The 27035-nt window shown below is 41.8% G+C and overlaps 1 protein-coding gene across 7 annotated transcripts in view; it reads left to right on the top strand.

Moving 5' to 3' along the window:
• LOC146829259 (muscleblind-like protein 3) overlaps nt 1–27035 on the top strand; it is a 504035-nt gene that overhangs the window by 387490 nt on the left and 89510 nt on the right. For all 7 annotated transcript variants that reach the window (XR_014962213.1, XR_014962212.1, XR_014962214.1 and 4 more), the window contains exon 4: nt 26499–26699. Coding sequence is in view for 4 of the 7 variants with exons in the window: in XM_085607894.1 (XP_085464020.1) it covers nt 26499–26699 (201 nt within the window). In the remaining 3 variants the exon portion in view is untranslated. The remainder of the gene's footprint in view (nt 1–26498; nt 26700–27035) is intronic.

Raw genomic sequence — 27035 nt, 5'->3', positions numbered from 1 at the left:
ATTCCTGATCGAGAGATTTAACATCAAGTTCACCGATACTCCGTGAGTAAACAGGTGGTTGCATGGAATGTGAGCAAGGTGCTGTCAGTTTAGAAACACACGTTGTGAAATGCACGTTCGATCGCCGGTGTTCCGTAGGTATAAAGATCGTTGCATAATAGGGCTCCACTGTTAGAGTTTACCGATTCACAAGTGACGCGAGTTTAAAAACACGTGAAATGAGAGTGCATTCACTGTGTTTTACCACTAATGATGTGGTCTAGTGGGGCTCTATGATGCTGCAGAGTTTAATGTTTTACGCAAGTGGCTGCAGTTTAAAAACGCGTGAAATTAAAGCGCATTCGGTGTATATTAGCGCTTACCGATGGTATCAGATGGCCGGTTTGTCTCAAAACGGTATATTCTCGATGTATCTCGTTCGTGGCATGACTGGTATTCATGCATTATATAGTGTACTAACTTTAAACAGGGTGACGGTGCCTACCATGCCTCTCTCGTCTCTCTGGGATGCGTCCTCGACCTCGTCTCTATCACCAGTCACGCGCAATAAAACCCCAATGCGCATTTTCACCGCCAGACACCAGCCCACCCTAAGGGTGCAGAGTAGACCGCGTAGACGCGGCGGCAGTGACGTTTGCACGCTGCGCGCGCCACCTCGACTCCTGATTATTAAATGATTAAAGCCACCGGGTGTAAAGGTATTCTTTCAATGTTTATTCACGTCATGTTTACTCTAGTATTTCCTTTGTGTTTATTGCTGTGACATGCTGTGTATTCCACATTCTTGCAGACGCTGCTCGTGAGTGTATCTTCAAACATGTTTATGTTTGAGGGTGCATCTCTCGTGCTGCGTCTGCTCGGTAAAGATACTACAGTTAGATTAGGCATTCAGCAGTTGTACATTGTCGAGAGCAGCAATACTCCTGTGTTTTGCTGGGAATTGAAATAAACTTCTTTCAGGATTGAAGTCTATTTTCCGCTTCTATTTTACTGGATGAATTGGATACGATCTATCTTTACATTTGGCGACGGAATTTCCCAGCTTTTCACCATCAGACAACTTTTAGAGGCTACGCACTCGTAGCAAAAGAGTTGATCTACCTTGTATTGCTGTCTTCATCGTTGCGCCTGGATTTGGGGAACTCACGGAGCTTCCTTCGAACGGAACACGACCAGTGGTTCAGCTTATACTGAATTTTGTGCTGTTTGGTCGACTTCTGCAACGAAAGACAACCGGATTGAATGTTCCCAAACAACTTGATGACGTCATCACGCGACACAGGGAAACAGACTTAAACATATCGACGCTGATCGTCAAAGGAGAGGCTTTGCTTCAGTGCACCTCCTACATCATCGCGTTTCACGCAGCGGTGGTGTCTATCTTTACAAATATCAATAAAAAATAAAAAAAAGAGAGGCTTCACAAATGAATGCTCACTCGTTCTAGTTGTCAAACAGAGGGTTGGCACATTCCTCAATCTAAACTTGCTGTCAACACCGAAATCAGCTATTTTTCCTCCTACAAAGCACCTGACATGGTATGTACTTTTTGAAACTTTTAAAGTTTAATCTCAAAAAGGATTAAAAAGGAAAATAACATTCTACCAAACCTAAGGAACTTAAAGGAAGAAAATATTTATTCAACTGCTTCTCAAATATATTTAAAAAAATATATATAAATATATATTTTTAAATTAAGTAAGATATAGAGTTGATAACATTTATTTAACATGGCTAGCAACCAGCAGATTGTACATTTAAATAATTTTCTCGCCGTTAATGGCAAACCTGCTGAACCTTGGAAGACATGGTTTCGCAGCTTTGAAAGCTATTTGATTGCCATTGACGCAGAGGAATATTCGGCCAAACGGAAATTAGCAATACTCTATAGTCACTTGGGAAAAGCTGGTCGTCAGATCTTTGATAACTTACCAACCACGATACCCCCTCCTGGAAATGGTGATGGTTGGAATGTCTATACTGACGCTATTCAGAGACTCAACAAAAAATTCCTAGAACAACCAAATGTCATGCTTGAACGCTTCAACTTCATGAAACGTAAACAAAATTGTGATGAAACTGTGGAAGACTTTATTTCTGTCCTTAGAAACTTATCAGCTGATTGTAATTTTGGTGCTTCATTGGATATGTACATTAGGGATCAGTTTGTATATAGTTGCTATCACAAGAAAATTCAGGAGCGTATTTTAAGCTGTAGAGATCCTACCCTTTCAGAAGTCATTGATATGGCTAAAAGTATTGAAAGAAACATTGTTTCATCAAAATGTATTGCAAATGAAAATGTTTCACCTGTAAATTTAGTTCAAAATGACATGCCTGTGAATGCTATTGCTGTGAAGAACAAATTCTCAAAACCCTTCCATAAGAAACCTACCATTATTTGTTACAGATGTGGCTCTAGTACACATCTTAGCAATAGCCCCATGTGTTTTGCATTAGGTAAGAAATGTACAAATTGCAACAAAATAGGGCACTTTAGCTCAGTTTGTAGAAGCAAACAATCTATTCATGTTGGTTCTATTTCCTCACAAGAATTTCAATATCCCGAACTTAATGCCTCCTCTTTTGATGTTGCTCCCCTTGAGTCCTCATTACAAAATATGAATATTAATACTATAGATTTATCTTCAAATAATATTGTAAAAAGGGAAATTTTAGCCATTGATTCTTGTGAGGATTTAACTGACCACGAACATGCTAAGGATCCAACATGTGTAGTTGTTATTGCTGACAAATCAATTGACATGATGGCTGATTCAGGTGCTCCTGTTACCATCATTTCTAACGTTCTATTTGATAAATTATGGGCTGCATCTATGACTCTTTCAAAACTTGATATTGTTCCTTAAGCATATGGAGGCACAGACATAGACATGCTTGGATTTTTTATATCAAATATCTTGTGTCTTGGTAGGCAAACTATTACCAAAATATACGTTGCTGTAAATGGTAAAAACATAGTAGGCTGGCAGGACCTAGCAAAAATGGGTTTGAAACTTGTTCCTGGATCAGAAAATCCGGTTCAAGTTAACAATACTGATATTTCATCTATTTCAGATGACAATGATCTAATTATTAATGACATTGTTACACAATTTCCTGAAGTTTTTAATTCCAAGATAGGCAAAATCAAAAAATGTGAGCATTTGATTAAACTTAAACCAGGTGCCATACTTGTTACACATAAACTCAGGTCCACCCCCCTTAGTGTAAGAGATGACTTAAAAAATGTATTGGAAAAAATGGTATCAGAAGGTATTATTGAACCAACAGACTCTTCTCAGTGGGTTAGTCCCATTGTGATTGTAAGGAAGAAAGATTCCAGTATCCGTCTCTGTGCTGACCTTCGCTCCCTCAATCAAAATATACTCATTGATTGTCATCCCCTTCCCAAAATTCAAGATCTTCTAACTGGTATTAATGGTTCAACATATTTCACCTTACTTGACCTTCGTAGCGCATACCATCAAATTCCCCTGTCTCCTCAGTCCACCACCTTGACAACTTTCATTACCCCTTTTGGAGCCTATAAATATCTAAGACTACCTTTTGGGCTAGCCTCCGCAGCCAGCGTCTTTCAGAAATTTATGGATTGTTTACTTCAAAATATCAAATGTGTTCAGGCCTACCAAGATGATATTCTAATTTTTTCTAAAAATAAACATGAACATGTTCAAACACTCAAAGTCCTTACACGCTTTAGAGATGCAGGCATCACCTTAGGTCAAGACAAATGCAAATTTTTCAAATCTGAGGTGGATTACTTAGGTCATTCTATTTCCTCAAATGGTATCAAGCCAACATTTTCGCTTACCCAGGCCATTTCTAACGTTCAAGTACCCAAAGATAAAGATGCTCTTAAATCCTTCTTGGGCATGACAGAATATTACTCAAGGTTCATTCAAGCTTATTCACAAATTGTACAACCGTTACGTAATCTTCTAAAGAAAAATGTGAAGTTTATTTGGTCTCATGAATTGGATATTTCCTTCAATCTTATCAAAAAGGTAATCTCTGATTCCCCAGTTTTGTCTTCATTCACCCCTGGGATTAAATGCCACATTTCTGTTGACGCCAGTCAATTGGGTTTGGGAGCTGTATTATGTCAATGGTTTGGTGCAAAAGAGAACACCATAGGTTTCGCCTCTAGGTCTCTCTCTTCTGCTGAAAGAAAGTACAGAACTATAGAGAGAGAGGCACTTGCCTGCTTCTGGGCCGTTGAAAAGTTTAAAAGTTTCATTTGGGGGTGCCATTTCATACTCTTAAGTGATCATAAACCCCTATTGCATCTTCTCAACGGAAATGGCACTGGTAAAGCCTCTGCTAGATTAGTACGCATCCTTTCCAGACTACATGAATATAATTTCACTATTCGACATATTTCTGGTGGCCTCAATATAAGAGCAGATTGTCTTTCTAGACTTCCCTTAAAAGATGATCTTCCTGACCCAAAATTTGATGAAGTAGAATGCGTAGTGGCATCTATCAATGACTCTTTGTCCACTTTTCCCGTCTTGTCACAATCTGATTGGCTTCAGGCATATGATAATGATCAAATTTTGCAAGCAGTCAGGAACATGATTATTTCTGGCTGGCCCAGAGAACGTTCCCTTCCTGCTTCATTAAAGTCATATGCTCAAGTTTCAGATGATCTTTCTATTGTTAATGAAATTTTGATGCGTGGTGACCAATGTATTCCTCCCTCCTCTATACGCATTAAATTAATTGAATCTGCTCATGATGGACATCTAGGAGTTGGAGCGACTTGTAGAAAACTTAAAGAACATTTTTGGTGGCCTGCTTTGGACAGAGATGTCACTCAGTGGATTGATGCATGTGAAACTTGTTTACTTTCTGACAAACATTGGAAGATCAACAAACTTCCTCTTCACCCTGTACCTGTACCTGAGGAGGCATGGCTTAAGATTGCTATGGACTTTGCTGGCCCATTCAATCTTCTTCCTAACAGTGAACGTTACATTGTTTCACTCATTGACTATCACTCCAAATGGGTCGATTTTGATTTTGGTGATTCTCCTAATTCCATTGCTGTTATAAAATTCCTGAACAGAGTTTTTCAATCAGAAGGTTCTCCCAAAGAGGTCGTTACAGATAATGGTTCGCACTTTTGTTCAACAACCATACAAGATTTCTTCAAAGCTCATGATGTCAAACATCTAAAAGTGGCTCTTTACTCCCCATCATCTAATGGACTAATTGAAAGGATGAACAGATTTATAAAAGAGGGTATTCAATCAGCTTTAGCTTGTAACCTTCCTGTTGAATTATTTTTAAGAAAGACAATTTGGTCCTATTTGGTCACCCCTCACTCCACAACGGGTATTTCTCCTTTCAGACTGCTTAAAAAGAGAAATCCAAATGGAAACATTTGTCCTAGCTGGATAACTGGTCTTATCAAGAAGGATGATACTTCATGTTTGGCTTGTCAGGACAAAGTTATGCTAAAGAAAAATGTATTCATCAAACAGAACGTTCAAAAGAAATATTTTAATTCGCCATGTTCTTTATTCACAAAGGATTTTCAGATTGGAGATTGGGTTTTGCTCAAGAACCCAAAAAAGGTTATGAAAGGAGACTCTAAATGTTCCTAACCTATTCAAGTTATCAAAACCTCAAAAGGTTCACTTTTCTTGGGAAGGAAAGGGTGGTGGAGTAAAAGAGCTGTTGTTAAAATTTCACAAGCACAGGCCAATAGAATTATTATTTGCAAGAGCTCTGCCACAGATGACTATGACTGTTCACATTTTCCTTTAGGAGCTTCATCTGACAATGTTGTCACTCCGGATTTATCCTCTTCAATTGTCACATCTACTTCTTCACAAGCGTCTCCTGCGTCTCAACCTAGTGGTCCTTCTTCAACTACGACTTCTGACTCGCATAGATCTTATCGCAATTGTTCCATTCCTGCTAGATTCAAAGATTACTATATGTCGTAAAATACCTTTTTATTTTTAGTCTTTCTTTTTCATTTTTATGGGAATGGAGATGATGTAAAGGTATTCTTTCAATGTTTATTCACGTCATGTTTACTCTAGTATTTCCTTTGTGTTTATTGCTGTGACATGCTGTGTATTCCACATTCTTGCAGACGCTGCTCGTGAGTGTATCTTCAAACATGTTTATGTTTGAGGGTGCATCTCTCGTGCTGCGTCTGCTTGGTAAAGATACTGCAGTTAGATTAGGCATTCAGCAGTTCATTCAGCAGTTGTACGTTGTCGAGAGCAGCAGTACTCCCGTGTTTTGCTGGGAATTTAAATAAACTTCTTTCAGGATTGAAGTCTATTTTCCGCTTCTATTTTACTGGATGAATTGGATACGATCCATCTTTACACCGGGTCACAAACACGGACAGTACAGCACCAGTCTCCCTGAAAGCATTATTATGCAGATAGTTTTCCCCGCACGGAGCAGAGCGGTCAAGTGGAGTAGTAGCAGCGGAGGCCATACAGTAGATAGAGCGGAGGACAGACAAAACCAGCCCGTCAAAAAACCGGCCCCCACCCCAAAAACCGGCCCCCACCCCATCCAGCCTACCGGGGGATTGCCCGGTGCCCGCTAGGGCCAGTCCGGCCCTGTGTGCTATGCCTGTATTTTCTCTGTCAACATATAAGGATTGCTTCCCCTCTTGTCATCCCATCTGTGCCTTTATCTTTATTAACAGGTTTGTTCAACACGTTGCGTAGTCATTTGAAAAACCTGTTCCAGGGTAAATTGTGTGCATTTAGGATGCTTCCAGGCAGAATCCGTGGACCCGAGAGTAACCTTTAGGACTGATGCTTTTGACTACTAGTGTTCTGTACATATATGTTCAAGGTGTGCAGAATAGAGTAAGAGAGTGCACTGTAATATTTTTAGGTGTAGAGGGAGAGTTTACTGTAATGTCTCTTGACTGGTGTTAGCCCATATTGCAGATTCATCACTGCTCTGAGGATTTCTAGCTGTTCAGGTGTCCTTGTGATGCTCAGCAAAGTTAATTTCCTGCTCACCCAGGTACAGTAGGCAAGGCTGCCAAAGTGAGGAAGAAGATGTTGGCTTCCTGGAGCCATCCACTCGCTACGTGCTCAGCCACCACCCTCCACCCCAATAATGCTACACTCACTAATAATGCTGGTTTAGTGATAGGGCTCTCCTGCTGTCCGCTTACTACATGCCTCTTCAGGATCATACACTTCCATGGACTCAGGCTGAAAACTTCATCTCACTTAACGATGTTCACCCTTATCTTGCCTTCATTGCAAAGTTAGCCATGCCCTGCTCCCCCCAACCTGCCAATCCCCTCGTAATACTCTTTTGAGCCCAAAAGTGTGTTTATTTTCTTATTTCTTACCTTTCAGAAACCACTACTGTCAAATTTCAACACAACATTCCAAAATGGTAAGCTGCAACCCCTGGTTATCATTTTATGGTCCAGCACCCTGCCCAGTTCTTTTGTCTTATGTTTTTTCTACCCCATTGTTGTGTCCCCAGATTCCTCTTATTCACTCCTATGGTGTGTGAACTACCTCACATTATGTGATAGTGGATGGCAGCCAATACGACTGCAGCAGATCACAAACTTATTTTTCTTGTTTTCTCCACAAGGAAAATATTTTCCTGTTAGTGGAATTCCTTCCTTTACGCCTTCATAAAATATGGTGATATTGGATGATTTTCACCACTGGCTTTCTTATTTGCCACCACTTTGCACTCACTGAAGAAGTAAGAATTTGGCGTGAAAATCCACTGGGAAGATTTGTGAATATCCACAAAGTTATGACTTCGTTGTTCATTCCCTTGTGCCCCTTCCCCTTGAGAATACTGATGTTGCTGCTCTTGCCCCTAAATTTAGTATTGTGGAAAATGCTCCTGATTGGTGCATTTTTCATGGTGGTATGATTCATCTGTGGATTCCGATATATCTACGTTTCTTATTCTGTGTATCTGCCATTTGTGCTTTCACATGTATGTTCTTTGTTCACCTAAAATGGATTTAGCAGGGCAGTTCGCCTTACACAATGGAAAGGTATACGATTGGTAATGGATATTTTGTATGCAGACAAGAATAGTCTAAACTTTTGCACCTGGATGTAGCTGTTATTCTGCTAAAATGTGTATTAGTTTTCCTCAAAAGGTGACACCTTTATTTGTCTTGAATGCCCATGCATCCCTATTTTTAGATTGCCTCAAATAGTCTCAAATATTTAACCATGGTTTTCTATTCTTTTTCTTCCCTACTCAAGCTGGAACAAGATCACAGCAGACCAGCTCGCCACCTCCCTGAGCCAACACCCTCCGGCCAGCTCAGCGAACCCCAGCCAGGCCGCCGATAACATCACGAAGTGGATCAGCAACTGCGCGGACGAACTCGCCCCGCTGAGGACCCCGCCTAGCAGACCCGGCAGCAAGAAGGCCCCATGGTTCACCGACGAACTCAAGAGCTCCAAGAAGAACTGCCGAGCCCTCGAGAAAGTCTGGAAAAGGAATCCGACACCGGACAACAGGACCTCCTACAAACTTGCCACCCGGAAACACCACCAGCTGATCCGCGCCGCCAAGAGAACAGCATTCAAGGACCGGTTGGACAACAACGCACACAACAGCAAGGAACTCTTCAACATCGTGAAAGAGCTTTCCAACCCCAACGCAGGAAACAACGACATCACCCCATCGCAAGACCTCTGCAACTCCCTCGCCTCCTACTTCCACAACAAGATCACAGACATACACAGCAGCTTCAACAACCAGCCAACGCACACCACGACCGACCAGCCACCCCCCCCCACCACCACCCTCCACGCCTGGACCCCGATCAGCACCGAAGACACCATCCGCACGATGAACTCAATCCACTCCGGATCACCAACCGACCCCTGCCCTCACCACATCTTCAACAAGGCCGACGCTGTCATCGCACCCCACCTGCGAGACATCATCAACACTTCCTTCGACACCGCCATCTTCCCCGAGAGCTGGAAACACGCCGAACTCAGCGCTCTACTCAAGAAACCAACAGCGGACCCCACCGACCTCAAGAATTACCGCCCCATCTCGCTTCTCCCGTTTCCAGCCAAAGTCATCGAGAAGACCGTCAACAAGCAGATGGCCGCCTTCCTCGAGACGAACGGATCCCTCGACCCCTCACAGTCCGGCTTCCGAGCCAAACACAGCACCGAGACCGCCCTCATCGCCGCCACCGATGACATCCGAGCCCTGATGGACAATGGAGAAACAGCGGCCCTCATCCTCCTAGACCTCTCCGCGGCATTCGACACGGTCTGCCACCGCACCCTGGTACGGCGCCTCAGCAACATCGGAATCCAGGACAAGGCGCTGGAATGGATCATCTCCTTCCTCGACGGAAGAACACAGCGAGTCCGCCTACCACCGTACAAGTCAGAGGCCTCCGAAGTCATCTGCGGCGTCCCCCAAGGATCATCCCTGAGCCCCACCCTCTTCAACGTCTACATGAGCCCCCTCGCGGCCATCGTACGCAAACACCACCTCAGCATCATCTCCTACGCCGACGACACCCAGCTGATCCTCTCCCTGACCAACAACCCCGCCGCCGCCAGAGCCAACCTACACGAAGGGATGAAAGAGGTAGCCGAGTGGATGACGACCAGCCGCCTGAAACTGAACTCGGACAAGACGGAGGTCCTCATCCTGGGCTCCTCTCCCTCCGCCTGGGACGACTCCTGGTGGCCTCCCGCCCTGGGCACCGCACCCAAACCGACAGACCATGCACGAAACCTGGGCTTCATCTTGGACTCCTCCCTCTCCATGACCAGGCAAGTCAGCAGCGTCTCCTCGGCGTGCTTCAACATCCTACGCATGCTACGGAAGATCTTCTGGTGGATCCCCACTGAGACCAGGAAGACCGTCACCCAGGCCCTCGTCACCAGCCGACTGGACTACGGCAACGCCCTCTACGCCGGGACCACCGCCAAGCTCCAGAAGAGACTCCAGCGGATCCAAAACGCCTCAGCCAGACTCATCCTCGACATCCCACGATCCAGCCACATCTCCGGACATCTGAGAGACCTTCACTGGCTCCCCATCAACAAGAGAATCACCTTCCGCCTCCTCACCCACGCACACAAAGCCCTACACGACCAAGGCCCGAGCTACCTCAACAGCCGAGTCAACTTCTACGCTCCCAAACGCCACCTCCGATCAGCCAACCACGCCCTCGCCGCCGTCCCCCGCATCCGAAGAGCGACTACAGGAGGAAGGTCCTTCTCCTACCTGGCCGCCAAGACCTGGAACTGCCTCCCGTCCGACCTGCGCCTGACCCAAGACCACCTCTCCTTCAGGAAGAAGCTGAAGACCTGGCTGTTCGAGCAGTAGCGGCACCCCCCCCCCCCCCAGCGCCTTGAGACCCTATGGGTATGTAGCGCGCTTTACAAGTGTCACTGATTGATTGATTGATTGATTGATGTAATATTTCCCTGTCTCCCACCATAATTCAGGCAAACCTGCTGAGATAGATTTGCGTCTTATAAGTGTTGAAACAAACTGAACACCATAAGGTCAACCGACCCCACTATAAAGGCCTTTTGACATGCTCTTAGTACATAGTACATGAATAAAAAAAGTCGTCCGTCACAATAAGAGTAATGTACATCAAGTTCAGCTATGCCATGCAATGGGTCTAAGGGTAACAAGTAGGAAAGACCATAAACAGGGTATCTAAAGCAAGAAGAATTATAGATGGTTAACTGTGAAACACGTGAATTTGTATCTCTGACGGATTTGTATCTCCGACTAACTTCAAACAGTGAAGTAAAATTGAAGAAATTATTCAAGAGCAAATAGACAGTAATTTGGTACCGATGGGGGACTTTGGTTGTTTCTTGGATTCTGTTTGAACAAGCCAAAGCCTACACAAATAAGAATGGTCTCTAAAACATTGATTAACATTTTGAGGGAATATGAATTGAAAGAGGTCTGTAGACTGCATCTTGAAGAGAACTAAGGTTTCTTCTTCCAATTTAGTGGCATTTCTTGCTTTTCAGAATTCAGATCCTGATTACCAGAAAAAGTGCAGTGTCATCTTTTGGTGATGTAGAAATCATGAGTTGATAAGCATGTATTCAGATGGAGACTTTTAACTGTAGATTTCTCACCTTTTGCATACACCCCCCAGGTGTCAGACTGGGTCTGGAAAATCTTCAGCAGTACCCCAGCACGTCAGCAGATGGCACTGGTGGCTCTGCATTGACGTTGTTCCTCAATGGATGTGATGTGCGTGGCCCAATAAAGGTGCCATCCATGTATGCTGATATCATTTCCTTTCTTCCTATGCCAACAGACATGGATCCGGAGCTACCCCTCGTCTCACTGAGACCCATCTACAACAACATTTCTACAGAAAAACTGTGCAAGGGAAATATATCACCTCCCAAATTAAAAGGGTGTAAAGACTGTGGGGAATGTCTCAAACAAATGACTATGACTGACCTACATGTGGTTTTCCTGTGAGCCTTGGGATGGACCCCTTTCCAAGGCCTGCCGCAAATGTACTTTGATGCACCCCAAGGACATTCGAAAACAGAAGTGAAGGTCTTCGTGGCAAAGTACTGCAAATCCACGTGCCCAGATTGGTCGAGGTTTTAAAAGTAGATCCCTGTCATGCGCCGGAGGCCACTCTCACAACAGGTTATCTTCATGAAGTCTTTGGGTAATCCAAGAAGTGCAAGAAGTCTAAGTGGGACTCGACCCCATCCCGCCACACTCAATCTCACATGAAGATGTTTGGGCGTTATCGTGCCTCTAGGAGCAAAATTACTCTAGTTTGTAGTTGATGCCAGCCTTTGTTCTGCAGAAATTTGAATTTTTGATGACTTCTGTAAAGCCATAATTCAGCTTTTTGGCACACTACCACCTCCCTCTTGTGCACTTGCAGCAGGAAATGTAGGGTATTTTAGCCAAAGAAGTCATAGAGAGGGTGCTGTCACCATTAGTAGGCTGTGGTTGCTATTCCCACTACTTTCTGGTGCTTAAAAAGGACATAGTCAATTTAGATTTTCACCCTCTCAATGCCTTTATGCAGAAGGACAAATTCAAGATGCTCACCCTAGCCCAGGTCTTGTCTGACCTCAACCCTGGATAATAATGCTAGACCTGCAAGATGTTTATTTTCACATTCCTGTCTTGCAGGCCCACAGTGCTATATGCAATTCATGGAAGACCACAAGCATTTCCAGTTCGCTGTGCTCCCTTTTGGCCTTACCAGTGTCCCTTAGGTGTTCATGAAAGTGTTGGTGATGGTAGCAGCACATCTTCGGAGGTTGGGGGTTCCAAACCTCCTCTACCTAAACGACTGACTCTTGAAGATAGATTCTACCTGGGCAGTCATCAACCAACACCGAACCTCCTGACATCCGTGCGGTCCTCTATTAATGTGCCGAAGTCACACCTGACTCATTTGAAGATTCTCCCCTTCATTTGAGCCAGATGGTCCAGTTTTGGGCCTATCTTACAGAGAAGAGAGACCAGGACATTCAGACTATGATCCCGATGTTTCAAAGTCTGTCCTGGATTTCAGAGAGGATGACTCTGAGGCTTATAAAACTGATGCTTGCTTCATACTGCTGGTCAAGCATCCCTGATAGTGTATGTGGGCTCTGCAGTGTGACCTGAAGTTGAACTGGGCACAACACCAGTGTATCTGGTGAAGAGTTCAGAGGAGACTGCAAAAGATCTGCCGTTGCGGCTGTGGTATCACAATTGGCACAGCAGCAGACTCTTCTCCTTACCCCACCCAGAGCTCACAGTGGGGACTGATGCATCACTTCTGGGTTAGGAAGGCCATCTAGGAGAGGTGGAGATCAGGGGTGTCTGGTCTCCGGCAGAGGCTCTACTCCATCCACAGTTGTTTTCTTGGTTTCCATTTGCTCAAGACAGTCTTTCTTGTCTCTATAATATCAGCATAACAAGTAAAAAAGTTGCAGAACTTTCTGTTAACCAACCCTACTCCACTTTCTTCCACAACAAGCTGGTTCTGCAGACTCAAGCCTCCTTCCTTCCAAATGTAGTGACTCCCTTTCATGTTGGTGAGAGTATCACACTTTTGTTGTTCTTTGCTCCACCTCATTCCTCTAAGCAGGAGGGAAGACTTCACCGGTTGTATCTGAAAAGGGTTCTCAGTTTCTACATCGATCGTACCAAAGAACACCAGGTGGCCGATCAGCTGTTTATTGGCTTCACAGGAGCGGCATGGCAGTATAGACAAATGCCATCTTGCACTGGATTGTACTCTGCATTATGTTCTGCTATGCACTGGCCAAAAAGCAGCCCCCTGAGCAAGCTTATTTTACCAGGGCCATGGCTTTTACCACTGTATTGACACGCAGGGTGCCAGGTCTCAATATTTGCCAAACGGCTACGTGGGTGACACTACATACGCAACACTATTGCATAGACAATCAGGTCTGCCGTGAAGGACTCTTTGCCCACTTGGTCCGTTAGGACTTTTTAGTTTGAGTCAGATCACTGATCCACCACCTAGGACATATTTGTTGCGTATCTATTCAAAATGTGAGGAATCTGCATTTAGAAGTCTCTAGCAAGTTACTTACCTTCAGTAACACTCTTTTTGGTAGAGACTCTATCGAACCGCAGATTCCTCACGACCCTCCCACCACCCGTTCCTTGAACTAGACTCATCATAAATAGATCCCAATTTAGGAATCTGCACACTGGTCACTACCAATCTGACCAGAAACAAACATTACTTTGCTTGCTCAATAGGATGCATAGTTAAATGTTATTTTTGTTGGATATGAACTAGAGGGTAAAGGTAGAGTCATTCCCAGTACATCAGGCTACCCATACAGAGTTCACAATGAGTGGCAACCAACTACCAGATCACATCTGTACTCTTCTGATGAGAAGAGCTTCACTCCCACTGGAAAATTCTTACTGCAGTGCAGACAGCCAAATTGAAAGAGTGTTCTTTGGTGGAGGGGAAACACATCATTATAGTCTCTTCCATACCTACATTAGAAGCTGCAGCAAAAGCAAGTATTCCTAGTCCGTGGTCCCTCCAGCTCTGCTAGGTGCTAGTGGCCTCTCTGCTTTAAATGCTACTGATGTAAAATTTGAATATGACCCTACACTCAGCACACAAGAATGTTTGCAATACACACAAAATATACCACAAGCTCCGAATGTTTAATCTTACATGAGTATAAGAGTGTGTACTACACAGTTTGTTCTGTACAGCCTGCAGTTGATAATAAACAGATACTGCACAGCGTGTGCTGCAGTGCAGGGGATTTTTGAGGGTGGCAATTTCAAACTGATTCGCACAAACTGAAGTCAGGTGAAACCATTGCACAACTTGCAGAAATACATGTCCTATGTCCTGTTACTTGCCCTACAGGAAGCAGATCTATCAGTTCCTATATTTAATGTGTTGTATTAAGCATTTTATGTCCAAAGATATAATGTGGATTTACCACATTGGCACTTAAACGGGATTCAAAGCTTCAAATGGTAAGTCAAAGAAGTGTTAGCAACTCTAGGGAAAGGAAGCTATCCTATAGGATAAACCTCCTGTGGTCCATAAAAAGTGATGGAAATTATGCTTAAGGAATTATACAGCAGACATTGCTGTGAAAACAGAAGTGCAAACCCTTAAAGTAACTGCTGTAACCCACTGTCAAACCAAGACCAATTTAGACATTTTGGTAGCAATAAAGGTAGTGCTGTAAAGAAGAAAAGTCCCCTAAGGGCTTTCGTTTCAAATACTTATATCCCCTTACCGAAGATAATGTTTTCTATGAGTTGTATACCTGGTGTTGGGGATAGACATATTCCTATTGAGTAAGCTAGTTAAGATTTAAACAGGACAGCTCACAAGGGGATTGTGCGCATGCTGGTACAAGGGTTACTGTATCATTGCTACAGCAACTGTACTGGTGGCCATATTCATCAAAGCTTACAAAAAATATGTGTAGCTATTCGCCATTTGTCAACAGTTAAAAAACAATTGTTACAAGACCAGTGCAGACTCCCCTTGCTATCTCTGACAGCCCTTTGGGTTTCCGAAAACAACATTGAGTCACTCTCAACTGTAAACCAATATAAATACATATTGGTTGATGTTAACTTACGTTCTAGATTTCTTAAGGTTTGACCACAAAAGACTGTGCCGTTCAATCAGCTATTAAAGACTTGAAGTAGCAATGAAGGAGGTAATACCTTTCATTCAGAAAATGGTTCTGCGTTCGATACTAAAGTGTACATCCGTGCTATGTCTGCTCCGGGTGTATAGGTGCTATATTTGCTCCCTCCGCATGAAATCATGGAATGCACCAACGATATGCTTAAACAAGCCTTGACCGCTAGGATATTGGATACTCTGGCTACATAATCTGCATATGGTTCAGAGAGCATAATTAATTTGCCAACCGTCGGTGGTCACCCCTCATACGAAATACTTTTTGGTGTACCAATTTGTTTTCCTGATCTTGAGGTTCTTGGAAAGCTTCTGACCCATGTATGTGCTTAACTCTATTGCAAAAGGTTCAACAAACAGGAACTAAACTGTGTAATGTGAAGAACTCGGATTCTGCCACCGCTGAAGATAAGATTCTTGAAGCTGCATACGGGTTGCTTCCCAAAGTGTTCGAGCTAATTAAAAAAAAAAATCCTTTCAGACAAGTCTTCGGGCCAGCCGACAAACCACCCATTCCAGTTTTTAGGTTGAAGGCACTTGAACAGTAGTCTTGTCGCCATTGTGTAGTTAAAAAAAATACAGTAATGTGACAGTCAATAACATTAAAAAGCATTATGTGGAGAATTTTGCTCAGCAGACCTCCACTAATGCCAAGATGCTTCCAGAATAGATCAACACATCACCTTCCTACTCTGCAGGAGCTATTTCAGGAAGAGTACAGTTAAGAAATCCTACATTCCATTCCGGAGACGAAGAGCCTGCTGTGTCTCCAGATTTAATCCAAATATCGGCATCCATGTATTAACCTGATACTGCGATTTCAACAATCCCAACTATTGAAACTACTACAGTGGTTTACAGTGAGCCACTGAAAGAGGTGACATCACATGAAGTGATCCTGTTACAGTTTTCTTTTACTTAATGCGAAGGATTCTGATACAGATTTTGGAAAAGAAAAATTAATAAATCCTCCTTCAGTGAACCAATTATATAGATGGCTTCTTGCTTGCTGTTGGTTTCTTAACAGATACCTTCTTCCCTCATAGTCATATGTCTACATTGTCGCTTTAGTCTTTTTCCTTATAATGTGGATCATAATGCTGATCGCTTTTTTGTTTTTTTGTTTATACATAGGAACTGTATTCCTGAAAAGGCAGTGCTGTTTTCTGTGGTTCAAGAATTGTAGCCACTTACTTCTCACAGAGCACATCGAGATTATCATGCTGTAAACATCAGTGTATGTCCTGTACTGGGTGGTGTTATTTGGGAAAGGTTCCTTATTAGTTCATGGGTCCCACAGACATGATCCAATTTTCTCATGTTTTAAAAGTTTCCCTGGATGATGTTATAATTCCTGACCCCTTTAGCTTATTGATGATTTGATCTTTTTATGCAAATCCAGACAATAAAGATCCCTATTTAAATGCTCAAAATCACCTCATATTCATCATTATGATCATCATTATAGTCATAGAATGAGTAATTCCTAAGAAATATATAAGTATACACAGTGAGAACATTATGTAGCTCGGCCCATAAATATTTCCAAACATTTGCAGAAAAGATTCCTTTATTTTAACAGTGATGTCAGGTCAGACCCATCTGCTTTTTATTATTTGCAGAAACAGAAAAACTTCAGAAAAATCTGATTACCAATCACTGGTACCTATACTCCACGCAATTTATTGAAACACTTGCAATCTACCATTAAAAAGTATTTTGGGTATCAAATTTTGGCAAATCGTAGGTAAGGTGGCTTTATTTACAGAATGCATGATGCCCAGAGAAATTACATTTTTAAACAAAACTATCCAGTAGGCAACAAACATGGGATTAGGATCCAATAGACATCTAAAAACACCGTCCATGGCAAAAGTTAATTTGACACAATTCCCAGATGGGCACTGGAAAAAAACACATTATCAATGCTGAATCGACTATTGTGATATCAAAAAACGGAAGCATAATAAGTCTGCATTTAATTCAGATGGAATGGGCCCGTTATGAACAGGTTTTTTTCTGAAGCTGTTGGTCCCTTAGAAAATAGACCAAATCCCCTATATAGTATATACTCTCCCATAACCGTTACCACTTATAGCATGGGTAAATTGTGGCAGTTTTGGCCAGCATATTTCAGTTACAATTCTGTGAAAGAACAGCTGACCAAGATTAGTGAGGATATGGAGTTCAGTAACTTTCTTTTTGTTCCACATGCTGTAAAAAATAACGTTTTGTGTCCATTATTAAGGAACAGACGACATAGTCACAAGGAGAAGCTTCAGATTAAGGAAACTGACAAACAGATATACCGCAGACCCCATTTGAAGTCATTGATAATAGCTTTCAGACTCTCGCAGAATGGATATACACAATTTCCACCATAATCTCATCACCCTTCAGTCTTCTGAAAGAAGATGAAAGTATTTTACAGCAAGGGAAGAGCACAATTAAATTGGGTATTGCAAACTTTAAAAGCTGGTAAAGTGTCATGGCACGTTATAAAGCAAAGGGTTGTGTTCAACCCTTACATGTTGAATTTAACACAGACAACGGGGGCTAAGAAAGAATCGTCTTTCGCCCTGTTTAAGTATTGAATAGAAAGCACCTATTTTTCTGTAGCAGCAGAACCACATTTTCTGTGGCTCTTTATTGCCTTTAATTTCACTCATTGCCAAAACACATCATTAGGATGGTATGAAAAAATATACAATGCCGTCCTTTATCATGAATGGAGGTTTCTGTTTAAATTCCATTGTTGGATAAAGGATAAGCCAGCGTTCATAATACATCTGCATACACTAACCCTCTAGGACGTTCACTCTTCTGCGAGTCCATCACTCTGCACAGAACGTCTAACACGTTGATGTCTAGTTTCACCTGCAAATTGCTGGAAATAGTTGCTGCATTGATTCCTTCTTATCACACACCCTTATGGAATAGCTCGTATTGAATAAGAAAATGATAGCTATTGTGGAATGACCTACGGATTCACCTTTTTGGTAAATGTATGAAATGTGTTATTGCACTGTATCCTCTGCCAAAACAATTCTTTGGAATTGTGACAGGACTGGTAGAAATTGTCTTACTGGTTGGCTGGGGTGTGAGCCCTAGTTAAGCAGCAACCAGAATCCTAGTCAGGGTTAGGCACCAGCAAACCCCAAATTAACCTGTGCTGAACCTTGGTAGCTTGGCAATCTGTAAAGTACTTGTGCAACATTTCAAACAGTAAAGCAGTGAAAACATCACACAAAAAGATCCCACACCAGGTTAGAAAAATAGAGAAAACTTTAATAAGTAAAACAAGCTCAAAACGACCTAATTACATTCAGTAGAACTGGAATTAGGAATTTTTAAACAATGAACTGCAATAGCGCGCCTAAATGCAGAAAGCGCCAACCGCGACTACCTGGTAGCACTGGACCGGGTCAAAGTCAAATGTTTCAGCCTAATTGCAATGGAACGCGGGTTAGACACAGTCCAAGATTAGTCCAGCTGAACTTTTACCTTCTCACATTTTGTGCCAAGTGTCCCGTTCACGTTGGAGAGGGTCTCAAGGAGCAAAGAGAGTGGCATGGGCACTAGTGGCTGTGATGCGAAGAGCAGCCGGGTTGTCGTGGACAGGCAGACTGGCGCTTTGTAGTGGCGGTCCCCTGCAGGCTGTCGATGCTGCTGCATGAACAGATGGATTTGCGCACCTCACACTGGATTTCAGTGCAAGCAGCAGGGTCTGTTTGTGGTCATGAAGAGCCCAAAAGCTTGGTTTAAGAGCCCGCTGAGCCACACAAAGGGTCTTGGACTGGAGGGGCACCAGTTGGGAATCATGAACTCGCTGCAACTGGGTACAAGTGCTGGATGGGTAGCCTTTTAGGTCCCTGAACTCAGATCATGAGGACAACAGGTTAGCCTTTTGAGTCACCCTGGGGTCCTGCATTCACTATGAAGTTACAGGTCCAGTTCTTTTTCCCCAGGCAAGAGGGCAGCAGGGCAGCACAGCAGGTCAGCAGTTCCTTTAGGGCATCAGTCCAGCAGGCTGGCAGTCCTTCCTGGCAGAGCATCCCCAGGTCCAGAAGTGTACTGAAGAGTTGGTGTCTAAGGTCCTTCTTTTATACACAGTTTTGCATTTGAAGTGAAGGGAAGCTTCTAGTGAAGTGCCTTTGAAGTGCCTTTCTGGCTGCAGACTAACTATGGGGGTATGTAGCCCTTTGTGTCGAGATAGGACACAGCCTATTCAGGTGTAAATAGAGCTGTGCCTAGCTCCTTCCTGCCATCCTGCCAGTAATGGCCCATCCAGTCACACCTATGCTCCCATTGTGTGTGACACTCTAGGAGGAATACACAAAGCTCAACCGCCACCTATACCCAGTCATGTGACCCACATACAGGCTGCAGGGCCCAAATGGCAATGGTAAGAAAATTCCAGTTTTCTAAAAAGTGTCATTTTCAGAATTGTTATTCAAATTCCGACCACCAAAAGTACATGTCCTGCTTTTTAAATACGTTGCACCCAGCCCTCTGGGCTATCTAGGGCCTACCCTAGGGGCGACTTATATGCATCAAAAAGGATGGTTTGAGCCTTGCAATAGGCCACTTTTGCCAGGTTGAAATTACAGTTTAAACGGCACACACAGGCCCTGCAATGGCGGGCCTGAGACGTGTTAAAAGGGCTACTTAAGTTAGTGGCGCAATCATTGCTGCAGGCCCACAAGTAGCATTTAATTTACAGGCCCTGGGCACTTGTAGTGCCACTTTACTAGGGACTTATAAGCAAATTAAATATGTGAATTGGGTATAAGCCAGTTCTCCCAAATTTTAAGGAGAGACACAAGCACTTTAGCACTGGTAGCAGCGGTAAAGTGCACCAAGTCGTAAAGCCAACCAAAACAAATACAGCAGAAATGGAGGAGTGAAGGCAAAAGGTCTGGGGATGACCCGGCAGAAAGGCCAATTCCAACAATGACTCAAAATAGGCATGATAAAAATGCACTTTGATAAGCTAAATAAACTTGAGACAATATTTATGCAGAAAGTTTTTTTAACCTCTGCAGGAGAAACCTTTGCCTTGCAGATATCCCATTCTGTCTCTGAAATCCAAAGTCTCATGCAGATACAATTTCCAACCCATTTTGCTGACTTACTGCACTCCATCTTCAACTCATCACACACAACAATCATAACTACAGTTTTCAAAAACATTGAATCTGGCTTATTGACTGGCTTTAAAGGATGATATTTTTGGACTGATTCCTTCATTCTTCAGTTCACATTTTTCAATCTGGTGGATTTTCCACACCACCTCTCTTTTTCCTTCTAGTGAATAAATAAGGCCAGCATGAATTCCAGCCTAAGTGGAAATTACATCTATCCAACAGAGAAGCAATACTAAGAGAATATAGCATTCTACTTCGGGGACTTATTATTTAATGTAAAAAGTACAATTTGGACTCTATCCTTCTACAAGTTTCAAGCTCCCTGAGTTAGCTCTTAGTTTTTGTGCACAGACTGTTTTGAAACCATCTGTTATGCATTCCATTTGAATTACTATTAATAGTAGCAATCAATATGGCAAAAGTGGTAGTAGCTACATAAGCCAATCCACAGTGTTTAGTTTGCAAAATTGTCTGAGATTTGTATGTTTCACTGAGTGCCAGCCAACCCTGGGTCCAAGACACACAGCTGGCCATACTATACCCCCAGAAATACTGAAACTCTAAGGTAAAATGTTGTAGTCTCTATATTGCGATCTTTACTGTTCCATTTGATAGGCTGGCACACACAAGTTATGTTAATTTTTAATGAAAGAGGTGTGGAATTATAGAGTAGTAAAATGTGTTCTATTTAGTAATTTTCTCTCAATTTTTAGCTTCACAGTTTGAGTCCGCTTTGAAGACAGAATACATTTTGGAAAACACCCTCTGAATAAGATCATATTATGGATAACCCAATATTCGCATGAATAAACAATTTTCCTAAACTTGGAGGCTTCGGCACATTTAAAGGATGCATAGCTTTCCTTCGTACATATTTTTAATTCATTAGATATCACCTAGTGAATTGCAGCATGATTGGTACACAATGAAAAACCAAACATCAGTTGTTACAACACGTGCATTTTCACATATGCTTTTACAACCTGTTTGACCCTTTCAACAGGTTGTATTACGTCATGGTTACACATTATATATTACCCACTTTCTATCATCTTTCTAAAATTCATAAAGATTCAAACAATCCACCTGGTAGGCCAATTGTAGCCTCTATCGGCAGTCTTTTAGAAAACACAGCAGTATACATTGATTCCTTTCTAGCACCCCTAGTCAGGGACCTTGCTTCGTATGTCCGGGACACCCAGGACTTCTTGAGACAGATTGAAGGCATCACGTGGGACAAAGATATGCTCCTTTTAACTTTGGATATAACAAGTTTGTACACGTGTATTAAACACACAGATGCACTCAAAGCTGTAGAATGGTTCCTCAACAAGAGACAACTCAAATTTCGGAAACACAATAAGATGCTTTTAGACATGATCACCTTCTTGCTTGAATAACAACATTTTTACTTTTGCAGGTCAACGTTATCAACAGCAGCGCGGGACCGCGATGGGCACGTGCTTCGCCCCCAGCTACGCAAATTTATTTGTGGGCTGGTAGGAGAAGCACGTGGCCTGGGGGGAAGTGAATGACTCTTGGATCGAGAAGATAACTTTGTGGGCAAGGTACATAGATGACCTTTTTGTTGTTTGGCGTGGCAGCTGCTCCTCGGCTGAGGAGTATGTTGCCTCGCTTAACAACAATGAATTAAATCTTAAATTCACGAGTAACATTAGTGACATCTCTGTAACCTACTTACACCTAGAAGTATATATTGAAAACAGAACTTTATTGACCCAACTGTATAGAAAATCGACGGCGGGCAATGCGGTCTTACACGCAGGTAGCCATCACCCGATAAGCCTCATAAAAACATACCATTCGGAGAGTTATTGCGTCTAAAACGCGAATGTACCACAATGCAGAGATACAAACAAGCTAAGGAACAGGCCCTGCAACGGTTTAAAGAAAGAGGCTATACCAAGGCAGATCTACAACAGGCAGAAAATAAGGTAGAAAAAGTAAACAGAGTTGAATTACTGGTAGCTAAAGGACCAAGTAAATCCACAGAAGAAGGTCCAGTAAGAATGATAACTAGCTATAACGAAAAATCAAGTAGTATTCTACAGATCTTTAAAAAGAACTGGTACATCCTGCAGACAGACAACATCTTAAAAAAGAATCTTTCAGTACGCCCTCTGATAACATATAAACGATGTCCCTCAGTGGGGGACCATTTGATCCACAGTCACTTTAATGCAACCCACATTAATTGTTTGAACGTTGTTGGTTTCTTTCCGTGCAAACGATGTAAGGCCTGCAAACATAGTAGTAAAGCCACCAAATATCCGGGCAGACCAGGGGACCCTAGGCCTGTCCGTAGGATCAAACAATTCCTGAATTGCAATTCCGAATTTACAGTTTATTGCTTGACTTGTCCATGTCAAAAACGATATATTGGTAGCACGATCCACCCTACAAAGAAACGCATTCTTGAGCACATGCGTGCCAGTTCAAATAAAGATGCGACTTACCCTGTTGCACGCCATTTTGAAAAATTCCATCAAAGCAACAGGTATCTCCTCAAATTCTATTGCTTAGATCAGATGGAAAAACAAGAGATAGGGTGCGAAACCTTCGGACTTTGGAGTCAAAATACATCATAGATCTCCAAACTAAAGCTCCGACATGGCTAAATAATGACGAGGAAATGTGGGTGCACCTAGAGCAAATGATGAAAATGATTGAATTATTTTCCATGTACAATACTGTTTTGGAACATCATTGCTCAGTACACCGCCATCCCAACAGGCTTGACTGTTTTGAATGCCCATTTAGAACACAATTATGAATGCTAATTGATGACGCTGACATTCGGTATTTACAAACAAAGACATAATTTTGTTTTTAGCATAAGATCCCCAAATTATGAGGAATGCTGATTTTTAATGAATTAGGAAATAATTTATTGATGTATATACATGAATTAATCGGTTATAACGTACACATAGATAAAAATTGCACATTAAGGCTTTAAGCAGAATTTTCTACATTTTTTAGAATGCAAAATCTTGTATTTATGTGTACATATGAATTGATTTGTCATCTTATTATATTTGCAACCATGTCGTTTTTAATGATGCACAGCACTAAGCACTTTGGGTGATAGCACTTTTTGTAAATAACATGTTTTAAGATGGCCGCCATGAAATTTTCATCGAAGGTTGCGTAAGTCCAACTTTTATGTTTAGTGACAAAACACGTGATGTATGTCAATTTTAAATACTCCCGTGAAACGCTAATGAAACTGACATTGAGGAAGCCGTAAGGCGAAACGCGTCTGTCAGGGGAGGGTCTGCACAATAAAGCGTTCAGCTAAAAAATCTATCCATGTGTGCTTTCCGACTTTGGTTGCTGAAGTGTCTGCCTGGTTCGTGGAATATATATATATATATATTGTGTATTTGGTACACGCTAGTGCCAGTGGGATTTCTGAGTGACTGCTGTGCTCTTCCAGTTGAGTGCTCCGCTCCCGGTGGGAAAAGGGTGCTACGATGTGGGAGCTGGAGTATTGTGTGTGTGTGTATATATAGAGAGAGAGAAAGAGAGAGAGATGTGTGTGTTTATTTATTACATGGAAAACCACCAAAAACATTTTTTATTGTATATGTATCCATCCCAATTCCTGTAACCTTTAAACTTCCCTTACTCTCCATACCCTTACCTTTCCGCGAACCATAAAAACTTCTTACTACCCTTCTCATTATCAATCCCTTATCCCTAGTAAACCCCTACTAGGAGTTACTTGCACCTATCCTCATACATCCTTCAACTCTAAAATTCTCTTACATCCCTGCACGCATACCAATCCTTGAGCCCTATAACCCCTTGGTAGCCCAACCTTACCCATCCCTGAACCTTAAAAACCCCTACAACCTTCTACTCCTACCTTTACCCAATCCTGAACTCTACAAGCCCTTACATCCCGGCAACCTTGCCCAACCCTGAACCATAAAAAACACTTACTACCCTTTGCTTACCCATACTCAACCCTAAAACCCTTAAGCCCCCTTGCTCCCTGAATTCCCTTATTTAAATATATTTCAACATTTTCACCTGGGTGGTAAAGTCTCATGTTGTAAAGTGCCAGAAAATGGCAAATGTGGCATTTACCTGCATGGTAACTGAGTTGTAATGACTGCATACCTGAAAAATTATTAAGCTCTTCAGCACTTTTTATCACCCTGGGTAACGCGTGCATAGTAACAATCAACAAACACTATATATCTTTGTGACCAGAAAAATCTGACAAACTAACAATTCAGATGAAAGATTGTCATCCATTTTTATTTTTCTCTTTCTTATATGTTTGAGTTCAGAAATTAGTTTATTGCAGAAACCCATGAGTGACCTATACACATGATTCCTTGCTGAATACAGAATTTTGTCTACTTTTAAGAAATATACAGATTTCCAGGTTCACCCATGAGTCTCAGGCTTCCCTGCATATTGCAACTTGGTAGAAGCAACATACAAATAGGAACCGATGCAAAAACTGCCCTGATCTAAAGTTCTTTCTTTTTTACAACTCTGCCTTCTTCTGAACGCTGGAAGAAAGGGCAATCATACCACATCAAATCTTTTCTTTGAGCCATTTTTATGGAAAAGAGCACACACTTTCTTAGGCAGAATTGTTTCCCATTTTCCAATAAAAGAAACAAAACTCCTGCTTCATTATATCTTTTTCCACTGTTTCCGTCAGAATGTGGGGATCAAAGGACACAAATTTGGCCTGAATATCTTTTATGGAACACAATAATGAAGACCTAAAGATGAACTTCACCGATCATCAACAATTAAGGGGATAACTTCAGAAATGTCCTCTTCAGTAAGCATTGTTATTGGGTTTCTGCTTTTATCTACAAATACCAGTGAAATTCAGGCAACTAAACTTATCCTTTCTGCGCTGCGTGGATTTAGGAAAAATAGAGATATTGACTACGGTATACTTTATAGCATCATTGTTATTTTCCATGTCAATCAGCCACGACCATTCTGGCCTTCTTCATTATGCCGCTATACTCTTTTGATTAAATTATGTTTTGTGCAATATTATTACCTATTCCAGTTATATTTGAATTAGCACATAATACTTAAATAATTCAGTCACATAGAATCCATCTTGAAATGGATTGTCAGTTTGATTGTTATTTCTTAAGCTCTTGCTGAGCAACCATTCTGTAAATTGCTTTTGGTTCATTCATGACAACATACACTGGCTTCATTAAAAATACTTCTGTATTAGAAATACAGAGTGGAAAATTTGTGGTAATTAAGTTGAGATGTTCGAATTAAGATGCTGTGATTATACTGGATGAGTTCACATTGCCTTTAAGAGTCGTGTTGAGTATCTCGGTCTAATTTCTCCCCTGCATGCCTATTCTGCACTTTTATAGAATTATAACAATAAATATGAACAATTAACATTGAATTACATGTGTCCTGAAGAAAAAAAACAAGAGACGTTCCTTACATGAAAAAATACTTACTAAAAACCTTCAGACACCATAAGACACAAAGAACCAATAGTAAGATGCAGCCAAAATAATTTGGGTTTTCTTCATCATAGTTTAATATATGTCCAGAAATTCATACAACCAACTGAATCTATTAGAACGCTTTGTAACTGGTTAATTCAATTCCCCCCAGAGGCGGCACTAGCATCTGTGATTAGTTTACATCTCTGATGGTTAAACTGGACACTGCTGATACTTGGGAGGATTTGGCGACCTTGGTGATAGGCCTCAACCATTTTGACTTTCTGAATGATGCCAGGTGAGAAGAAGATGTTGATGGTAATGGCTGAGTGTTTGAAGAACAGTTTGGGGCGGTATACCATCACAAGGAGGTGTTATTTTGTCTTGTGTTTTGTTAAACATTCCCACAACTTTACTGGAGCTGCAGTGCATTTGGTTGTGCTTTATCAGTGTCATAAGACTTGTAAAACATGTGGTTATGCCCAGATAATTTTCTAAATGATTATCATATGTTGGATATGCAAACATTTCAGCTTCACAGTTTAAGCTTAATAAACAGTACTTTAAAACTCTTAAGTGATAATGTTAGTGCTAATTAAATACTTAGTGAAATGACGTGCCCTGGGTGCCTAATAAAGGATGTGTCTCTTTTATTCTGACATACAGACTACGTTTCCCGTGACCCAATCGCTTGCAACGAGTCCGTCCATGGCTTTTAGCCCCTATTTGAGCCATGTTTCTCCTGGAATGGGCTTGGTTCCTGCAGAACTTTTACCAAATACACCAATGCTAGTTTCTGGAAATCCCAATGTTACAGTACCAGGAGGCTCTGCTGGTCAGAAACTAATGCGTACAGATAAACTTGAGGTACAGTATTGTGACATACGATTTCATGTATAAATCAACTTTTGTTCATTAATACACACTGTTCACAACACTACACTCAAAAAAGGGCAAACTGACTACAAAATGCATTGTGTTAAATCTGCTGTATCTCTATTTTTGTAAAACAACTCCATAGTTTTCTTTTCCGGACCTAATTTAACATATTGCTAATTTATTTGCATTGCTGGTAAACTAAATATGTAATACATGTCTGTTTTTTAGGATAATCTCTCATCTGAAAAAACTAAAAAAAGGTTAGCAGATGTATACCAGGTTGCAACTTTATTCTGTGAGTCCACAAACCAACTTGCAAAGTTA

Source organism: Triturus cristatus, chromosome 5_2 (genome assembly GCF_964204655.1).
Source record: "Triturus cristatus chromosome 5_2, aTriCri1.1, whole genome shotgun sequence".
NCBI lineage: Eukaryota > Metazoa > Chordata > Amphibia > Caudata > Salamandridae > Triturus > Triturus cristatus.
Note: the sequence above shows the minus strand (reverse complement) of the source record. Positions and strands in the feature narration are given on the sequence as shown.